This window comes from Tachyglossus aculeatus, chromosome X1, assembly GCF_015852505.1.
Source record: "Tachyglossus aculeatus isolate mTacAcu1 chromosome X1, mTacAcu1.pri, whole genome shotgun sequence".
In the NCBI taxonomy this organism is placed as follows: Eukaryota; Metazoa; Chordata; class Mammalia; order Monotremata; family Tachyglossidae; genus Tachyglossus; species Tachyglossus aculeatus.
The window spans coordinates 48935583-48955246 of NC_052101.1; the positions used below are offsets into that span (position 1 = coordinate 48935583).

Here is a 19664-nt window from a genome sequence, read left to right on the forward strand (position 1 = left end):
TTAATAAATACTATTGATTGGCTGATTGGCCAGAGCACATCTGGAGAGGTTCTGGCCTCTGAATTTATTGCATGCTACTCTTTTCATCTTTGCACATGTCTTCGGGAACTCAAATTAACCTTTGACAAGAGACCCAAACCGACCCCCTTTCCCTCTTTCACTCAACGTTTGACCCAAACCACCATTTCTACCGACCTGGTATTGCTGGGTGGGTAATTTAAACTTGCGGTTGTCAAATTACTACTGTTGGGATTGATGGGGGGCATTGTCATGCAACCTCCGACATGCCCCTCTTCCTTCGAGTGACCAGTGATGATAGCACCGTTACGAACTGCGGGGCTGGGTAAAAGTTCAATGTCTGCAGGCTTACGGTCTTGAAGAGGGAGAAAATTCTCAGACACATCACCATGACAATGCACACTTCCATGGTCATTTTTTTGAGCCTCAGAAATCTCTCCTCTCCCTGCTTTTATTTTCACTTTGGCTTTTCCATCCTTGGTCTTTTTTCCTTTGTCCATATCCTGAAAAAATGGATACATGACTCTGGAGTTAGGAAGTCCGCTCCAAACCCAAATGTTCCTTCATATTCTTTTTTATTCCCCAAACATATAGTAATAAACATTTTTAATTAAAATTCTCACCTTTCCCATTGTCAAATTATTTGCTATTTTATTTACATGCACTGCTTTCCTTTCCTCCTTTATGGGTTCGATGTCTTTAAAATTCTCTCTTGGCTTTTTGAATGAATTGACTTTCGCTTCTTGTTGTAATTTAGCCCTCAATTCTGGCATGAATCTGATAATATATAAAAAATGACCTTTCTGTTTATATATTGAAAGAATTTATCTCCTCGTGCCATTTGATTAATTAACGAAATGACCTCCCAGCTGTATCACACCACACCACCACCACTCCCTGTATCTATACTGTTGATAGACAAGGTGGCCAAAAATTTTGCAAAGAATTAATGAATACAAAAAGTTTTAAAACAGATTGTGCATGTACATCTATAATTAATGATCTAAAATGTCCTCAAATGAAAGACTTTTTGTTTTGAGAAACACTATTCCATTCTATCTACTGGGCACCAGAGTTGATGGACGATTTTGGCAAATTGACAAAAACCTGGGAAGGTTTAGTTGATATGACCACAATGTCATCTTCCCAGTTGGTTATGAGCTTAAAAACTTAATCATTTTGTTCCATGTTAGAAACACTTGAGGACAGTTAGAAGATGCAAATTAGAATTTCACACCAACTCATGTCAGATAGAGGTGGAGAAGATCAAGTTCAATTTGCAGCCTCTAAAAGCAATCGACTAATAATTCCCAAAGAAAGATACATCTTATGTGTAGCCCCAAATACCATTTTGTAACGGTGTTATACACGGCTACTGCATTTTCTCTGACATGGATATTGTCACCACACTTTTCTGATAAATTAGTGCTCCCTTGACTTCCCTCCTTGTACTACTACTGTAGCATATCTTGAAGACAGACTGATTTAAGTTTTATGTTCTCTTTTATATCTCTTTGTTGAGAGCAACATTCTCATGAAATAAACTCGAACGACGTTAGTACTGCAGAGTCAAAAATATTCTAATACCCTCTCCAAATAAGTTTCTAGTGTGCAAAACTTTTGTCAGGTCTTCTAATGCTAACCTCTTTCATTATTATTATTATTAGTAGTAGTAGTATATTTGTTAAGGGCTTACTATGTGCCATGTACTAAGCACTGGGGTAAATACAGGTTAAAATCAAGTCAGACATACTCCCTGTCCCACATGGGGCTTACAGTCTAGAAAAGAGAAAGAAACAAAGAGACGGCCAGAACAGATACTTAGTCTCCAATTTGCTGATGAGGAAAATGAGGTCCAGAGACATGAAGTGACTGCCCAAGGTCACACAGCAGACAAGTGGCAGAGCTGGAATTAGAACCCAGGTCTTCTGACTCTCAGGCCCAAGCTCCTTCCACTAGATCACCCTGCTTCTAATGTAACACAGCCTTGTTACATTGATGGCATCTAAAGAAAAAACATAGCCGATGCTATGCAAGTTATTTCCCATCTGAATTCTCATTTTTACTTAAAAGCAACCTGATTTCTCTCAACCTTAGGCCTAACGTCTCATGCTAATTTGCCTGGCTGAGCCAAACGCTTTCACACAAATTTTCCCAAACAATAATGGTGTCTCTCACCCTAAACAATGGGTGAACTTCATCCCAATACAAACGGCAATTAATCACTACATTACTTTGAAGCACAGACAAAATGATAACGGCTTCAGGACTCCGTACTTTCCACTAGTTGTTATACCACAGAACAACAAATTCTGACCTCTTCTAGGTACTTCTATCCCACTGGAGAATCAGTTCGATCGGACACCCTGAGTTTCCCATTCATCTTCTCTCAATCTTTCTAATCCAAAAGTGAAAAGTGACATCTCCTGCTCAAGTCTGCCTCTGAATGCATCTCCAGGAGGTATTCCCATCTTCATCCCAATTTTTGGGACCCAGATGTTATTATACTTGAAACTGACTTCTTGAGTCTCCGATACTACTGGTCAAATGCGTTTTCATCATCGATATCAGAATCAGTATTTACTGGGTGTCTTCTGGGACTCATTTTAGCAATCCCTAGGTAATTCTCAGAACAAAAAAGAGCTCAAATGGAAGAGGCCAGTAAGTAAATCACCATCGTTCTGTGACTCTCACAGGCAACAGAGGGGAAGGAAGCTCAAGAGTCTTGCTTTTCCATTCATCATCCGTTATCTAGGTTGTCATGCCAGTTGGTGATTGTGTGGACTCAGCAACCTCCATTTCTCATGAAATATTCTTTTTTTTTTAAGACGGGGCGTCATTTCCCTCCAAACGAACCCTGTTTACTGGATTGTTGGCTAACACCAAACCAAAAATCCCCAAATTAACCCTCCCAAGACTTACTTCTCAATGAATCCATCTCTGGTAAAATAGTCATGGTGCAGGAGAGCTGTACATGAGATTCGATCCTCAGGGTCAATTTGTAAACATGCCTGGAACACCACGATATGCAGATTGAGAGAGCATTTTACAAATGAAATGGACAACATTCAGCAAGTTCCTTGGGGCTGTCCTTTTCCGAGCTGACACTGAAGTTCTGCTGTTTCCAGTTCTAAATTTGGGGCTTTTTCTCCCCTTGGCATACTTACTGTAAGCAGTGCTCTGTCGGATTGCTCACTGCATGTACCGAACCCTGCGTGGGGAGGAGACAGAGGCCAGAGCGACAGAGACAGTGCAAACCACCGCCTTGAGAACCCTTCAGTCCCAGCAACAGTGAATTTTAGGGGGTCTGAACTAGTTGAGCTGTAGTTGAACAGAAGCAGCACGGAGTAGCAGCTAGAGCAAGGTTCCTGGAAGTCATGGGCTCTAATCCCTGCTCCGCTACTTGTCTGCTGGGCAAGTCACTTAACTTCTCTGGGCCTGTTACATCATCTGTAAAATGGGGAGTGAACCCCCTGTGGGACGGAGTCTGCGTCCGACCCAATTTGCTTCTATCCACCCTAGTGCTTAGAACAGCGCCTGGCACACCGTAAGCGTTTAATAAATATCACAATTATTACTATTATTATGATTTTTATTTTGGTTCTGGAGACCTGGCCGGGAGAGAGAAATTCAGCCAATCACCTGTGGTAATCCAGGGTGGGAAGAAGGTGGTGTGGAGGATAAATACTTAAATGATTTTACACCTCACTACAGCCAAGAAGGTTGGCCTCCTTCTTCACCACAACTTCATCAGACCTACTGGCAAGTACCAATGTTTTCCAGACTTAAATCTCACCTCCTCTTCCCTTCCTTCCCTCCCCTCTGGAAGCAGTACTACCATTCAATCAATCAATCCATCAACCAAGCGTATTTACAGAGCGCCTACTATGTGCAGAGCACTGTACTAAGAACTTGGGCGAGTGCAACACAACAGAGTTGGGAGGTGCATTCTCTGCCCACAACCGAGCTAAAGTGGGAGACAGACATAACCCAGAAAAACAGTCAAAAGTTCGGCAGTAGGAAGAAAAGGAGGGAGGTGAGAGGTCTGGGCATGATTGGAACGATCCCAAATAACAAAGACGGACATTAGTGCTGGAAATAAGCGGGAATTGGATCAAATGGCTCTAAAATAAGAAAAATTCTCATATCGGGGGTTTGGCACAGCAAGGACTGAGTGGGTGCCAGAAGGGGTAGGATGGGGGTAAGGGGGGCACGAGGCACGGCGGTGGAGCCAGGCTGTTTCTCATTCGGCCGCAGCCACCAGGTCATCTCTCCCACTTTTCTCCACCCCAGAGCCCTGCTCTGCATGCTAGGCATCCTCCTCAGCCCCCTAAAAGCCCCTTCGCTCACCACCACAGCCAGCATGCTCACCCTGACCCTGAAAACCCACTTAACTCCGGGGTGGCAAGCATGGTGGGGATAGGGGAAGATGGGAGAAGAGGCCACCACTGTTCTGTTTAGAGAAGCAGCGTGGCTTAATGGAAAGAGCACGGGCTTGGGAGTCAGAGGTTGTGGGTTCAGATCCTGGCTCTGCCACTTGTCTGCTCTGTGACCTTGGGCAAGACACTCTGGGCCTCAGTTACCTCATCTGTAAAGTGGGGATTACGACTGCGAGCCCCATGTGGGACAACCTGCTTCCCTTGTATCTACCCCAGCGCTTAGAACAGTGCTTGCCACATAGTAAGCGCTTAACAAACACCATAATTATCATTATTAGAGATTTTTATTTTACTTTCCGCGCTGGATGAGGCAGGCGAAAAACGCCTGGCTTTGTATTTGTATTGGAAAGCTCTCTCTAAAAGGAGAGGTCGTTTGGTAGAATGATGTGCTCTTCACCTCAGGAGGCCTGAGCCTGAATTGAGTCATAACTTGAAGTGAATTGGGAGACCACAGCCTTTTTATTGATGCGAACATACCCACATCCTTAAGCAACTGCTTTCGAAAGTGGAGTGATTGCTTAAATGGTGGGGATATTAATAATAGTGTGCTTGCTCTTACTACGTGTCAAACACTGTAGTGAGCCCTGGGATTATAAACAATATAAGCGAATCCCCCTCAGTCAGTCAACTGTATTTATTGAGCACTTACTGTGTGCAGAGCACTGTAGTAAGTGCTTGGGAGAGTACACTATAACAATGTAACGGACTCATTCCCTGCCCACAACAAGCTTACAGTCTAGAAGGGGAGATGGACATTAATTTAAATGAATAAAATTACAGATATGTTCACAACTGCTCTGGGGCTGGGAGGGGGAATGAATAAAGGAAGCAAGTCAAGGCAGCACAGAAGGGAGTAGGAGAAGAGGAAAGGAAGGCTTAATCAGGGAAGGCCACTTTGGAGGAGATGAGACTTCAATAAGGCTTTGAAGGTGGGGAGAGTCTGTTGGATAAGAAGAGGGAGGGTGTTACAGGCCAGAGGCAAGACGTGGGCTACGGGGTAATGGCGAGACAGGTGAGATTGAGGTGCAGTGAGAAGGTTGGTATTAGAGGGCCTGTCTCACATATGGCCCAGTCTATGGGGGAGGGAGAGCAAGTATTTCATCTTCATTTCAATCAATCAGTCAATCAATCGTATTTATTGAGCGCTTACTGTGTGCAGAGCACTGTACCAAGCACTTATTTCTGATTTCACAAATCAGAAAATTGAGGCATGGAGAACTAAAGTGATTTGGTCACACAGCAGGCAAGTGGCAGCGCCAGAATTAGAACCCACATTTCCTGATTCCAGTCCTCTGCTCTTTCCATTAGGCCACAGTGCTTCTATTGGAAATCTACTGGTCATAATGATAGGGAAAAATGTAAAGTTCTTGCCCCAAAAATCATGTTACTGTCTTCACCATCATCATTATTTGTCTTTATTGAGTACCTGCTAAGGGAAGAGAACTGTGCTAGATGCTTGGGAGCACACCATAAAAGTAGGAAACACAATAGCTGACAATAATAATAACAATAATAATGATGATGATATTTATGAAGCACGTATTAGGTTCCAAAGCATTGTGCTAAGTGCTGGAGTGAATATAAGAATCAAATGGAAGACAATCCCTGTTCCACACATGGCCCAATCTAAGAGGGAGGGAAAACTGGATAATAATAATAATAATAATAACGATGGCATTTATTAAGTGCTTACTATGTGCAAGGCACTGTTCTAAGCACTGGGGAGGTTACAAGGTGATCAGGTTGTCCCACGTGGGGCTCACAGTCTTAATCCCCATTTTACAGATAGGTAACTGAGGCACAGAGAAGTTATATGTATATATGTTTGTACATATTTATTACTCTATTTAATTTGTACATATCTATTCTATTTATTTTATTTTGTTAGTATGTTTGGTTCTGTTCTCTGTCTCCCCCTTTTAGACTGTGAGCCCACTGTTGGGTAGGGACTGTCTCTATATGTTGCCAACTTGTACTTCCCAAGCGCTTAGTACAGTGCTCTGCACACAGTAAGCACTCAATAAATATGATTGACTTGCCCAAAGTCACACAGCTGACAATTGGCAGAGCTGCGATTCAAACCCATGACCTCTGACTCCAAAGCCCATGCTCTTTCCACTGAGCCACGCTGCTTCTCTATAACTGGATAACTGGATCTTATCACTATTTTACAGATGTTGAAACTGAGACACAGAGAGGTTAAGTGACTTTTCCAAAGTCACCCAGCAAACTAGTGTCAGTACTAGAACTAAGAGTCTCCTGACTCCCCGATTTGTGTGATTTCCAACGGGCTCCACGACCTTAAGGTCCTTCCAAGAAAATGGAGGAGCTTACGGTCTTCCTATAGACAGAGGTGCCCAGGCAACTCGCACTTATCAAAATCCCTCATCATCTACAAATGATAGATGTTCCATTTTTCATCATCATCAATCGTATTTATTGAACACTTACTGTGTGCAGAGCACTGTACTAAGCGCTTGGGAAGTATTTTTCATATCAACATCACAACAATGGCTGAGCAGGGAAACAGCGTGGCCTAGCTGAAAGAGAATAGGCCTAGAAGTCAGAGGACCTGGGTTCTAATCCTGGCTCTGCCACTTGTCTGCTGTGTTATCTTGGGCAAGTCATTTACCATCTTTGCGCCTCAGATCTGTAAAATGGGGATTAAATCCTACTCTTTCCCACCTAGACTGTGAGTGCCGTGTGGAACTGTGTCCAACCTGATTAACTTGTATCTACCCCAGCGCTTACTACAGTGCTTAGAGAAGCAGTGTGGATCAGTGGAAAGAGCACAGACTTGGGAGTCAGAGGTCATGGGTTCAAATCCCGGCTCCCCAATTGTCAGCTGTGTGACCTTGGGCAAGACACTTAACTTCTCTGTGCCTCAGTTACCTCATCTGTAAAATGGGGATTAAGACTGTGAGCCCCACATGGGACAACTTGAACACCTTGTATCATCCCCAGCGCTTAGTACAGTGCTTAACAAATGCCATCATCACTATTATTATTATTATGGGTTCTAATCCCGGCTCCATCACGTCTGCTGTGTGATCTTGGGTAAGTCACTTAACTTCTCTGAGCCTCACTTACCTCATCTGTAAGATGGGGATTAAGATCGTGAGCCCTTCCCTTCCCCACAGCACCTGTATATATGTATATATATTTGTACATATTTATTACTCTATTTATTTATTTATTTTATTTGTACATATCTATTCTATTTATTTTATTTTGTTAGTATGTTTGGTTTTGTTCTCTGTCTCCCCCTTTTAGACTGTGAGCCCACTGTTGGGTAGGGACTGTCTCTATATGTTGCCAATTTGTACTTCCCAAGCGCTTAGTACAGTGCTCTGCACATAGTAAGCGCTCAATAAATACGATTGATGATGATGCTGATGTGGGACAAGGTGATCACCTTGTATCCTCCCCAGCGCTTAGAACAGTGCTTCGCACATAGTAAGTGCTTAACAAATGCCATTATTATTACAGTGCTTGGTACACAGGAAGTGGTTAGGAAGTATAACAATAATACTAGTAATAATTATACCTTAAGTGACTTTAGATTTAGTAAGGTAGTCTAGACAACCTCTGTGGCTTATATCTACAGGAAATGCCCAGAGATTCTTGAGGCACTCTGAATGATTCAGTGAATTAAACCAACATACAAAGATTTTCAGAGGATAAAATGTCACCTTTCGCAGCTAATTGCAGTAAAGCAAGCAATGTCTCTCCAGTATGGCCTAGCTGGAAGGTCACGGATCTAGGAGTCTAGCCTCGTCTCGGCCTTAGTTGTATGACCGTAGGCAAGTCACTTAACCTCTCTGGGCCTCAGTTTTCTCAACTGTAAAATGGAGATAAAATACCTGTTCTCCCACCCTTATAGACTGTGAGCCCAGTGCGGGACAAGAACTGTGTCTGATTTGCTTACTTTGGATCTTCCTTGGTGCTTAGCACCTAGTTGAATGAATGTCACCTAACGCTCCTCCCAGAACTGACAAGGGCTCAATAAATCAAAAGTATTTACTGCGTGCTTACTGTGTACAGAGCATTGTACTAAGCACTTTGAAGAGTATAATCCAGTAGAGGGGGTCGACAGGGCCCCTGCCCACAAGGAGTTTACAGTCTGGAAAAATGCTTCTAGAAGCTTGTATCATGGCATGCAAATCATTTGCAGGAATAGGAGAGTCTAAGTGGGACAATGCCAAGGCTGAAGAGATTCAGGAACATATAGATCAACACCAAACCAAGGCCCCCTAGCCTGCTTATTGTGGGGAGGGAAGCTATCTGTTTATTGTTATTTTGTACTCTCCTAAGTGCTTAGTACAGTGCTCTGCACCCAGTAGGTGCCAATAAATACGAGTGAATGAGTAAATGCTATTCGATAAATCTCAGAAGGGGATTATCTCTGAATATTCTACCACATCACTGCTGAAGGTACGTAGGTGACACTACACTTATCACCCAGAGAATAAAGGTGGGGTAGGTGACTACATCTCAAAATTCTTCTAAATAATAATAATAATGACATTTATTAAGCGCTTACTATGTGCACAGCACTGTTCTGAGCGCTGGGGAGGTTACAAGGTGATCAGGTTGTCCCACGGGGGGCTCACAGTCTTAATCCCCATTTTACAGATGAGGTAACTGAGGCACAGAGAAGTGAAGTGACTTGCCCAAAGTCACACAGCTGACAACTGGGGGAGCCGGGATTTGAATCCCTGACCTCTGACTCCAAAGCCTGTGCTCTTTCCACTGAGCCATGCTGCTTCTCCAATGTGCTTTCCATCAAAGATACTGAGGCTCTGCAAAGGATAGGCAACCTATTAGTCAATACTTGGAGCCTTGATCAACATTGCAACTCTTGAGAGAGTCATAATAATAATAATGGCATTTGTTAAGCACTTACTATGTGCCAAGCACTGTTCTAAGCACTGTGGGGGATACAAGGTGATCAGGTTGTCCCACGTGGGACTCACAGTCTTAATCCCCATTTTCCAGATGAGGGAACTGAGGCACAGAGATGTTAAGTGACTTGCCCAAAGTCACACAGCTGACAAGTGGTGGGGCCTGGATTAGAACCCAGGACTTCTGACTCCCAAGCCCATGCTCTTTCCACTGAGCCACGCTGCTTCTCCATCATCATCATCATCACTGGGTTCAAAGCACCGTCCTGGGAAATGTGGAGGATCAAGAAGTTTTCAGTCTAGAGGAGGAATACGTTTACTATGAAATGTAGCAATGACCTTCATGGAAGGAAGTAATAATAATAATCATCAATCGTATTTATTGAGTGCTTACTATGTGCAGAGCACTGTACTAAGCGCTTATAATAATTAATAATAATAATATTTATTGAGCACTTGCTACGGGTGCTGGGGTAGATTCATGTTATTGAGGTTGGACCCAATCCCTGTCCCACCTGGGGCTCACAGTGTAAGTAGGAGAGAGAACAGATTGTTTAATTCCCAATTTTACAGAGGTCACACAAAAAAAACAATTGGCAGGGGTTGTATTTTTTATGGCATTAGTTGAGCACTAAATGCCAAGCACTGTAGTAAGCACTGGGGTAGATACAGGCTAATCAGGTTGGACACGGTCCATGTCCCACATGGGGCTCATAGTTTTAATCCTCAGTTTACAGATGAGATAACTGAGGCGGAGAAGTGAAGTCACTTGCCCAAAGTCACACAGAAGATAAGGGGAGGAGCCGGGATTAGAACCCAGATTCTTCTCTCAGGCCCGTGCTCTTTCCACTAGGCCACACTGCTTCTAGAAATCCCAAGTGTCAAGCATGGAAATACTAAAGATATATAGTAAGTGCAGATTCCAAAAGGCACTGTACCCAAAACGGCAGAGGCGGAATGTCATCTGGAAACCCTCTCAAAGTGAGGTTGAATGTTGCCAACTTGTACTTCCCAAGCGCTTAGTACAGTGCTCTGCACACAGTAAGCGCTCAATAAATACAATTGATTGATTGATTGAGTCCTCCGTCATAAATGGTGGATGAACCTCAGGCCGGCCATCCACCCTTTGGGACTGAGAACTTGAGGAAAGGAATTGTTGGCAAGGTGATTAAGTGGTTTGAGAGGAGTCACTCGCACTCTCTCATCCCTACCAGTTGAGTTCCTGCTTAGGGCCCGGGAGGGTGATGAGTGAGAAGACAATTAGGGATGCCGCAACTTGCATGGCCGATGAACATTTCAGGATTCCTGCTAAACCTGTCTGCCACAAGGCACATCCTATTCTGATTAATGTGCATTTACCCCAGCGGTTAGGCCAGTGTTTGTCACGCAGGAGGTGTTTAACAAACATAATGCTGATAATGATGATGATAATACTACTACTACTACTACTAACTGGTTCTTTGGTCGCCATACATAATCACTGATTCATTCACTCATTCGATCGTATTTATTGAGCGCTTACCGTGTGCAGAGCACTGTACTAAGCGCTTGGGAAGTACAAGTTGGCAACATACAGAGACAGTCCCGACCCAACAGTGGGCTCACAGTCTAGAAGGGGGAGACAGAGAACAAAACTTATTAACAAAATAAAATAAGTAGAATATGTACACATAAAATAAATACATAAATAATTGTGTATGTGTGTGTTTGTGTGTGTGAGTATGTGTCCCATATCAGCCCTCAGTAGCTGAAGATGACCCTACTGAGAGTTCCTCTTCAAACAAATAAACATATTGAAGCAGAATAGTCTAGAGGAAAAAGCACGGGCCTCAGTGTCAGAGGACCTGGGTTCTAATCCCAGGCTCCACCATTAACCTGCTGTGTGACCTTGGGCAAATCACTTAACTTCTCTGTGGTTCACTTCCCTGATCTGCAAAATGAAGATTTAATACCTGTTCTCCCTCCTACTTAGGATTATGTACCCAAGATCACACAGCATATGCTAACTCTGGTAGACAATAACCTACTTCTGGCTGCTTCACCTCCACGCTGTGGTGAGGTGTGGGTCAAACTCTGGGTGGGGGGGATTAATCTGGGAAGAGATGAGTTAGTATGGGTTAATCTGAGGAGAGAAGCAGTGTGGGCTAGTGGATAGAGCATGGGCCCGGAAGTCAGAAGGACCTGGATTCCAATCCAGGCTCCGCCACTTGTCTGTTGTGTGACCTTGGGCATGTCACTTTACTTCTCCACGCCTGAGTTACCTCACCTGTTAAATGGGGATGAAGACTGTGAGCGCCACAGACTGTGTCCAACCAGATTAGGCTGTATCTACCCCAGTGCTTAGAGCAGTGCCTGGACCATAATAAGTGCTTAACAAACACCACTGGAAAACAGAAAAAGATTTCATTAAGGAAGTAGTTCTTCAGCAGTTTTGAAGACAGGGAGGGAAGTGGTGTGGTGGGAAATTGGGATAGAATCTTAGGCCAAGAGAATAGGGTGAACAATGGTTTAGGGGTAGAGGGAGAGTCGGGCATGTGTGATAGTTAGCAGACTAGTTTGGCTGTGGCAGCAGCAAGTTTTTAGGGGAGATGGGGGCAGCTAAGAGCTGAGGCAACTAAAGGAGACATGAGAACAGCAACCTTAATGGAAGAGGATTCTTGAGTTTGTGTGGAGAACAGACTAGAGATGGGAGAAGCGGGGGGACCAGGAGGGTAATTTAGGCAAGATGTATTTAGGGCCTCAACTAGGAATGGAGAGGCTAAGTGGATCCAAGAGTTATCACTGAGTATATTACAGGATGTAGGGGGAAACTAATGGCAGGGGTTAAAGAGGAAGATGGCTCTATCACAGCTTCCCACAAAGGACTTTTTTGGGAACTAGGCACAACTACAGTTGGAGGCAGAGTATTATTCAATGAGCCATTGATCTGAGCCAGTGTGGCATCCCTAACCTTCTTCTACTAGGAGGGTGAGGAAAAAAGACTGAAGAGGGACATCTCTGACAGTGGTGAGGAAGTTAGAAGGTATAATTTCCTTACTTTACCTGTAATTCAATTATTATATCTGTAATTTATTTATTTCTACTAATGTCTGTCTCCCCCTTTAGACTATAAACTCACTGTTTATTGTTATACTATACTCTCCCCATCACTTAGGACAGTGCTCTGCACACAGTAAGGGCTCAATAAATACAACTGAATGAATGAAGGTTGGGCCATGCACTTTGGGACAATGTGGAAGGCCGGTGGTGATGGTACGTGGGGAAAAAAGAGATGCCCTAGAGACGGGAAGAAATATGGGTTTGGAGACAGGGGTTGAAGAGTTAAGGCTGGAAATTGAGATCCATGATTTGGCTGGAAGGGCCATACAGCTCTGAGTGGAAAAGCTTCTCCAATTCGATGGCCTTCCTGCTAAGGTCTAACAGGAGGGAAGGCGTGTACAGCTCAGACATTTATACTGGCCTATCTTTCATACAAGCAGCCCCGCCCTGGGTTTACAAACCTCCTCAAGTCATAGTCATCTTCACAAAGAAAGGTAAAGAAATGGCTGTAGAAATGATCTTGACCTCTCATTGCTCTCCTTTGTTGGCAAGAACCTAGCCAGAGTCCTTCTGGACTGATTACTTCATTCATTCATTCAATTGTATTTATTGAGCGCTTACTGTGTGCAGAGCACTGTACTAAGCGCTTGGGAAGTACAAGTTGTCAACATATAGAGACGGTCCCTACCCAACAGTGGGCTCACAGTCTAGAAGGGGGAGACAGGGAACAAAACCAAACATATTAACAAAATAAAATAAGTAGAATAAATATGTACAAATCAAATAGAGTAATAAATGTGTACAAACATATATACATATATACAGGTGCTGTGGGGAGGGGAAGGAGGTAAGGCGGGGGGATGGGGATGGGGAGGAGGAGGAGAGGAAGGAGGAGGCTCAGTCTGGGAAGGCCTCCTGGAGGAGGTGAGCTCTCAGTAGAGCTTTGAAGGGAGGATGTCAAGTCATCAGAATAAACAGAAATAAAGCTAGATGCACATCATTTACAAAACAAATAGAATAGTAAATATGTACAAGCAAAACAAGCAGAGTAGTAAATCTGTACAAACATATATACAGGTGAAGGGTTACTGCCGATATTCATTCACTCATTAAATCGTATTTATTGATTCTATTCTATATTATTATTCTATCCCTGCTCTGCCACTTGTCTGCTGTGTGACCATGGGCAAGCCGCTTCACCGTGCCTCAGTTACCTCATCTATAAAATGGGGATTGAGACCGTGCGCCCCACATGGGACAAGGGAGTGTGTCCAACCCGGTTTGCCTGCATCTACCCCAGCGCTCAGTACAGTCCCCGGCCCATAGTAAGCACTTACCAAAAGCCACTATTATTTTGGAAGCGGCGTGGCTCAGAGGAAAGAGCCCGGGCTTGGGAGTCAGAGGTGACGGAGCCCGCTGGTCCGCCGTGTGACTTCGGGCGAGTGGCCTCCCTTCTCTGGGCCTCCGTTCCCTCGGCCGTTAAATGGGGACGAAGACTGGGAGCCCCCCGTGGGCCAACCTGATCGCCTCGTATCCCCGCCCCATCCCAGCGCTTAGAACGGCGTTTACCACATAGCGAGTGCTTAATCAACGACTACTGAAAAATATATTGGCTATGCACTCTGGGCATCGCAGTGTGGCTTAGCGCTGAAACTTGAAACACAGGACACGATCCTTGCCACACATCAGACACCAAACAAGAGCAGGGAAAACCATCAAAACCTCCAGAGAGCATCCTAGACCTGACAGAGGCAATTACCATGATCATTTCATCTAGACTCTGACACGTCCTGAGAGGTTCTACGAAACAAAAAGGCTACTCCATGATGGAATGCTCAAGCAGAGTTTAAGATGCTTTGGCCGTTCTATTCCCATCAACAACCCCGTCAAATCTGCTATGTAACACTGGGCAACTCCCTTAACAAATACCATTATTATTATTAATATTATTAATTTCTGTGCCTCGTAAAATGGGAGTGAAATACCGGTCCTTCCTCCCCCTTTTAATTCATTCATTCAACCATATTTATCAAGCACTTACTATGTGCAAAGCACTGTACTAAATGCTTGGGAGAATGCAATATAACAATAAACAGACACATTCCCTTGGACTGCAAGCTCCATGTGGGAGAGGTACCGTGCCTCACCTGATTTTATCTACCCTAGGACTTAGCACAGGGCTTGGCATGTAGTAAGAACTTAATAAATACCACAATTATCATTATTCTGGAATGGAAGTGCTGCCCACAAAGATAATACGGCTTAGAGCGGCAGAACCTGGAACGGCAAGCCCAGGAGGGAAGGAGGGTGGCGAGATACAGCCGGGGCAAGGGTTGACGGTGGCATCGCATCTCTCCTGGATTCAGGCTCCCGTGGGTTTGGGCGCTAGCCACTAGAGTCAGGGCAGAATACCAAGTAATAGAGCATATTTGCGTGCGCCACAAAGTATCTAAAGATAGGTTTCATGGGCTACCAAATGGCCGTTTGCCCACCCTTGTTCCAGCGGGCGCCATTTCAATAGATTTTGTTTCTTTTTCTGGAAACGCCTCAATTCTTTCAACCACATGCACTAATCAAAGCTAAGAAATGCAACGCATAGAGACGAAGCCCATTAGATCTGAAATTGCCATGGCTCAAGAGGTGAAATACTGAATTATACAAGAGTGGAGAAAATAGCACGGTCTTGTAAAGCCACCCAAGTCTTGTAACTGCCACCCAAGACCAGTTTTACAACTGGAGAAACTGAGGCCCCCAAATGAGCCCCTAAGAAAATCAGGGGTAAAATACAAAATAATTCCCAGGCTCCAGTTTTCTCAATTTGCCCTCAAAAGAATGGAAACAACTCTAATAGTAATACTCCCTTTCTCTTCCTACCAGATTGGTTCAGTTCACCGGCTACAGTCCAACTGTCTCTCTTCACTCCATGCTTCGGTTTCTACCTCATTCTCAGCAATTCTGCCGCCATCCCCACATGGACTCTGTTCTCCCAGCCTGGAATTCCCTAATCTGGCTACAACATTCCTCATCTTTAAAGCCCCTCCACCCTAAAATCCCACCGTCCTGGATGAGTTCCAAGGCCCCGAATCATAACGACCCATCAGCCACCTTTGACACTTACGTATTTATTTATGCCCTTCCTCAACCCTTACTCTCTCTCTCTTTCTCTCTCTCTCTCTCACACACACACACAAAATCAACTGTACAGTCAATTACTTATTCTGATTCTCCTATTTGTCAAAAAAAAATTATGTCTGCCTCCCCCTTTGGAGTGGAAGCTCCTTGTGGGTAGGAATGGGACTACTGCTGTATACTGCATCTGGTGGGTGTTTAATAAATACCACTACAATTACTACTACTGATGCTGTCCCTGATTTCTACATAAGGTAAGACATGGTAATCTTTCTCAAATAGTTTTTCTCATTAGCCCTCCTAATTTCCATTAAATGGGTATCTTAAAGTGATTAAGTTAGACTTTCTACCCAAAAAGGGACAACAATAGGCAGCATTCTTGAGCAATTCCAACATACGTGAACGATATCGGCTAATAGTCCGTTGAGCTTGGGATACTTTTTTCGGGCATTTTTTGGATGCTGAACTTGAGGAAGGACTACTCCAGAAAAAATAGGACTCCTTAGAAAAATACTCTGCAAGTGAGGTGTCAAATTGCCTGAAAGAAAAAAAGGGCAACATTTACAAGGGTGTTGTATATGTTAATCGGTATACAAGCACTCCAATGAAATAATCACATTGTTTTTGCATAATATAAAATGGTTAGAATTATGATGGAATTAAGGAATGACACTGAATTTTCACTGAAATTTTTTTCAGGTTTGGTAAAGGAAATTATTAAATAAATGAATGTCCTGTTGCCAGATCTTTTTTTAAAATATGAATTTGCAAACTGAACACATTATTTTGAGTACCCAACCACTTAGCTCTTCTTCCTCAAAAAAAATCATCTTGGCAGTATTGCTTATGGTTATTTAGAAAAGCACACTATAATTTTTCATCTATAAAATAGCTTTTGGTTCTTTAACACTAACAAGAAGATACTGTAATCATCAGATTTCTGGATGTAAAGTGACAAGATGCAATGAGGGAATGGGTCAAAAAATACATTCACCATCAGAATCTATTTTTATTCATAGAATTTTACTTTATTTATTTCAGGAGACAGATGGTGGGACATGGATGGATTTATATTCTGCTTAAATTAATTAGTTAACAACCATACAAATTGTGAATTGCTTATGACTGAAAATCTCTCGTAGTATCTCTATCAGCCTGCAATTTTTTTTGGTATTTGTTAAGTGCTTACTTTGTGCAAAGCACTGTTATAAGCGCTGAAGTAGATACAAGGTTAGCATGTTGTCCCATGTGGGGTTCACAGTCTTAATCCCCATTTTACAGATGAGGTAACTGAGGCACTGAGAAGTTAAGTGACTTGCCCAAAGTCACACAGCTGACAAGTGGCGGAGCCGGGATTATGAACCAATGATACCTGGAATTTTTAATTCTTTACAATAATAATAATTATAATACCCAATTTCAAAATAAGGGGCCTGTTTTTAAATGAACACATGCATACAAAAAGCAAAAGTGTTAACTTTTGTTCTCCAATTAGGTAATCAATGCTTTTTGGTTCTGCAAATGAAAAAAAGGAAGATACTAACTTAAAGGTTTATTTGAGAGGCATTTGCAACACATTAGATATCATTACCTAAAATTAAGTTTTCTTTGCAATTGGAATTATTTGCTTTCAAAGCTGCCTCTTGTTGACTGGCACAATCTGGAATGACTGTTTTCATGGGCCTGGCTAACTTGCTCTGAAAAACTGATTCAATTTGGAAAATACAAGTCCCTTTTCTGTAATTGAAAAATACGTTTATGTGTATTTTTTCACCTAAAATTAAATCAACCCACATCGTACCATTTTTTAGCATCCCAAGGCAGAGTTGCTGCTATCCTGGTGGAATGAAGATTACTTTCAAAAATCACAGAGAACAAGGTCCTTCTACAGTCTGCTGGATTGTAAACTCCTTGAGGGCAGTGAATCTCGTCTACTAATTCCACTGTATATTTGCAGGCGCTTGGCCATAGTACTCTGCACACAGTAGGCATGCAAATATGACTGACTGATCGATTAGTGTGTTTACCAAGAGTAAGTTTAATCTTTTTGAATAGCTGATGCAATATGTATTTATAAAAGGTGTGGAAACCAAGTGACTAGGGCCTGCTTTTTCCTTTCCTATGAGGGTTGCCCATAATGTTTCAGAAATACCCACCTACTTTAATCACAATTTTGTGCAGCAAGTCTAAGTCAGAGCTGCTGGGAAGATAAGGATTTCCGGTGGCCATTTCAATGATCATACAGCCCAGAGCCCAAATATCCACTGGTCTAGAATAAGAAAAAGAACAAACAGGGGAAATGTACAGACAGTTCAAGCCAAGGGCTAATTTTAAAAAGAAACAAGATTTTTCAAACGTATTTAAAAGCAATGGAAATACAATGTACTTATACTAGCCTTCAAACAAAACGATGAATTTCATCTGAGTCCAGTGCAAACTGTTAAAATATCTAATTTTTAGGACCCAGACAAAATATTTCACCGCCTTTGTTATAAAAAAATTTCCTCTAATTTACAGAGTCTGTGAAACTCTGTAGCAATCTATGTAAAAAAGGAATTCTCTATATGAAAATTATTCGAGGCTTGACTAAGAGAAAGCATTTGATGAATTAGAACAGTTTTGGTCTTGAAGTCACCCCTCGGTTCGTTAGCATATTTCTGCTTTCCTAAGTACTTTTTCTCATGCCTTATTTATCCATCTTAATCCATTCTTTTTGTGAGACATTATAGCCTCATTTCATGAAACAGAATCATGGTTAGTTGTTTGGCTTTATCTGCATGAGCCACATTTAACAGGATTATTATTAAAAGCAGAACACCATGACAGATGTCAAGAATCCTTTGCGCCATCTACCAAATTTCCAAGCGGCTTAACTCTGAGTAAGCGACAGGAGCAGCCTGAATGAAGCCTGCTAAATAAAGTCTGAGCCAGCATGGAGACCCAAATGTGTATTTGCTAAGGTAATAATGAGGAGCCAGAAACTTGGTTCAAGTTCAGAGGTGCCAAGAAGTCACGGTTTTTTATTGGATTTTAGCCGTGCCTTTTTCTCCTCCATAAACATAGCGCCAGGCTAGTCGGCTTATGGCCTGCAAGTCAGACAACTGGGGTGGAGGGGTAAGATTTTTCAGTAAGTGATTACTACAGTGCTTTGCACATAGTAAGCACTCAATACATACCATTGATTCCTTGATAAATGTTAACTTGGCAGGCTGAGGAACATTTCTGAACAAGCTGCTTGATGGAGGTAGGAGCAGAGTGAAATGACCCACCCTCCCTCCAATGACCTTGGCCTAGCCTGGTGCTGACACCCCTATCCATCACTGCGGTGATGCTGGAGCTTTTGGCTTGTGTGTTTTTCACCTCCAACATCAATAACCAGAACAGTTCTTTCAGGAAAAAAATTGTCCTCCGTTGTGCCACTGGGTGGTCGGATGAAGACCAATGTCAGTACACAGAGTAAATAATATTTAACAAGTTGCTTTTCAGGAAAATCAGAACACCATGGGCCACAACAGCCTAATTAAATCCATCCTGGTTTACCTATCTGCAGGTAATAGTCTTCTTACCAAAGACTGAGAAGAGATCTAGGCACCTTTGGCCTGCATTTTTCCCTCCTCCTGTACTTTGAGCAGTAAATCAGAAGATTTAAGTAGGTCAAAGTGTGAAAGAATAAATAACAGAAATCTAACATAAACTAGTACATTAAGTTGGTTTTTTCCCCGTGGTATTTGTTAAGCACTTTCTACATGTCAAACACCATTCTAAGCGCCGGGATAGATGCAAGTTTTATCAGGTTGGACACAGTCCCTGTCTCACATGGGAGTCACACTCTAAGTAGGAGGGAGTAGGCCTGAATCCCCATTTTACATTCAGGAAACTGAAGAACAGAGAAATGGTTTGCCCAAGGTCACACAGCAAGCAATTGGAGGAACCAGGATTTGAAACCAGGGCCTCTACTTCCAGGCCTGTGCTCTTTCCACCAGGCCATGTTATAGCCAGAGTTTGGAGACCCATAAAAAAGGAGATGCAAAGCTCCACTTCCTCCCTTGTGCCTTATATGTGCCTAACCCCACCCATGTTCCTGGAGCTTTTGTCTAGAATCTATGATGGAACTGTGTTACAGTGTGTTCAGAGT

At 42.9% G+C, this 19664-nt stretch overlaps 1 protein-coding gene across 3 annotated transcripts in view; it reads right to left on the bottom strand.

Annotated features, from left to right (window-relative positions):
• CDKL3 (cyclin dependent kinase like 3) overlaps window positions 1-19664 on the bottom strand; it is a 58087-nt gene that overhangs the window by 21911 nt on the left and 16512 nt on the right. For all 3 annotated transcript variants that reach the window (XM_038772524.1, XM_038772523.1, XM_038772525.1), the window contains exons 5-9: window positions 17686-17798; window positions 15928-16067; window positions 2941-3029; window positions 642-795; window positions 196-521 (exon numbers count right to left, since the gene is read on the bottom strand). In XM_038772524.1, the coding sequence (XP_038628452.1) occupies window positions 196-521; window positions 642-795; window positions 2941-3029; window positions 15928-16067; window positions 17686-17798 (822 nt within the window). The remainder of the gene's footprint in view (window positions 1-195; window positions 522-641; window positions 796-2940; window positions 3030-15927; window positions 16068-17685; window positions 17799-19664) is intronic.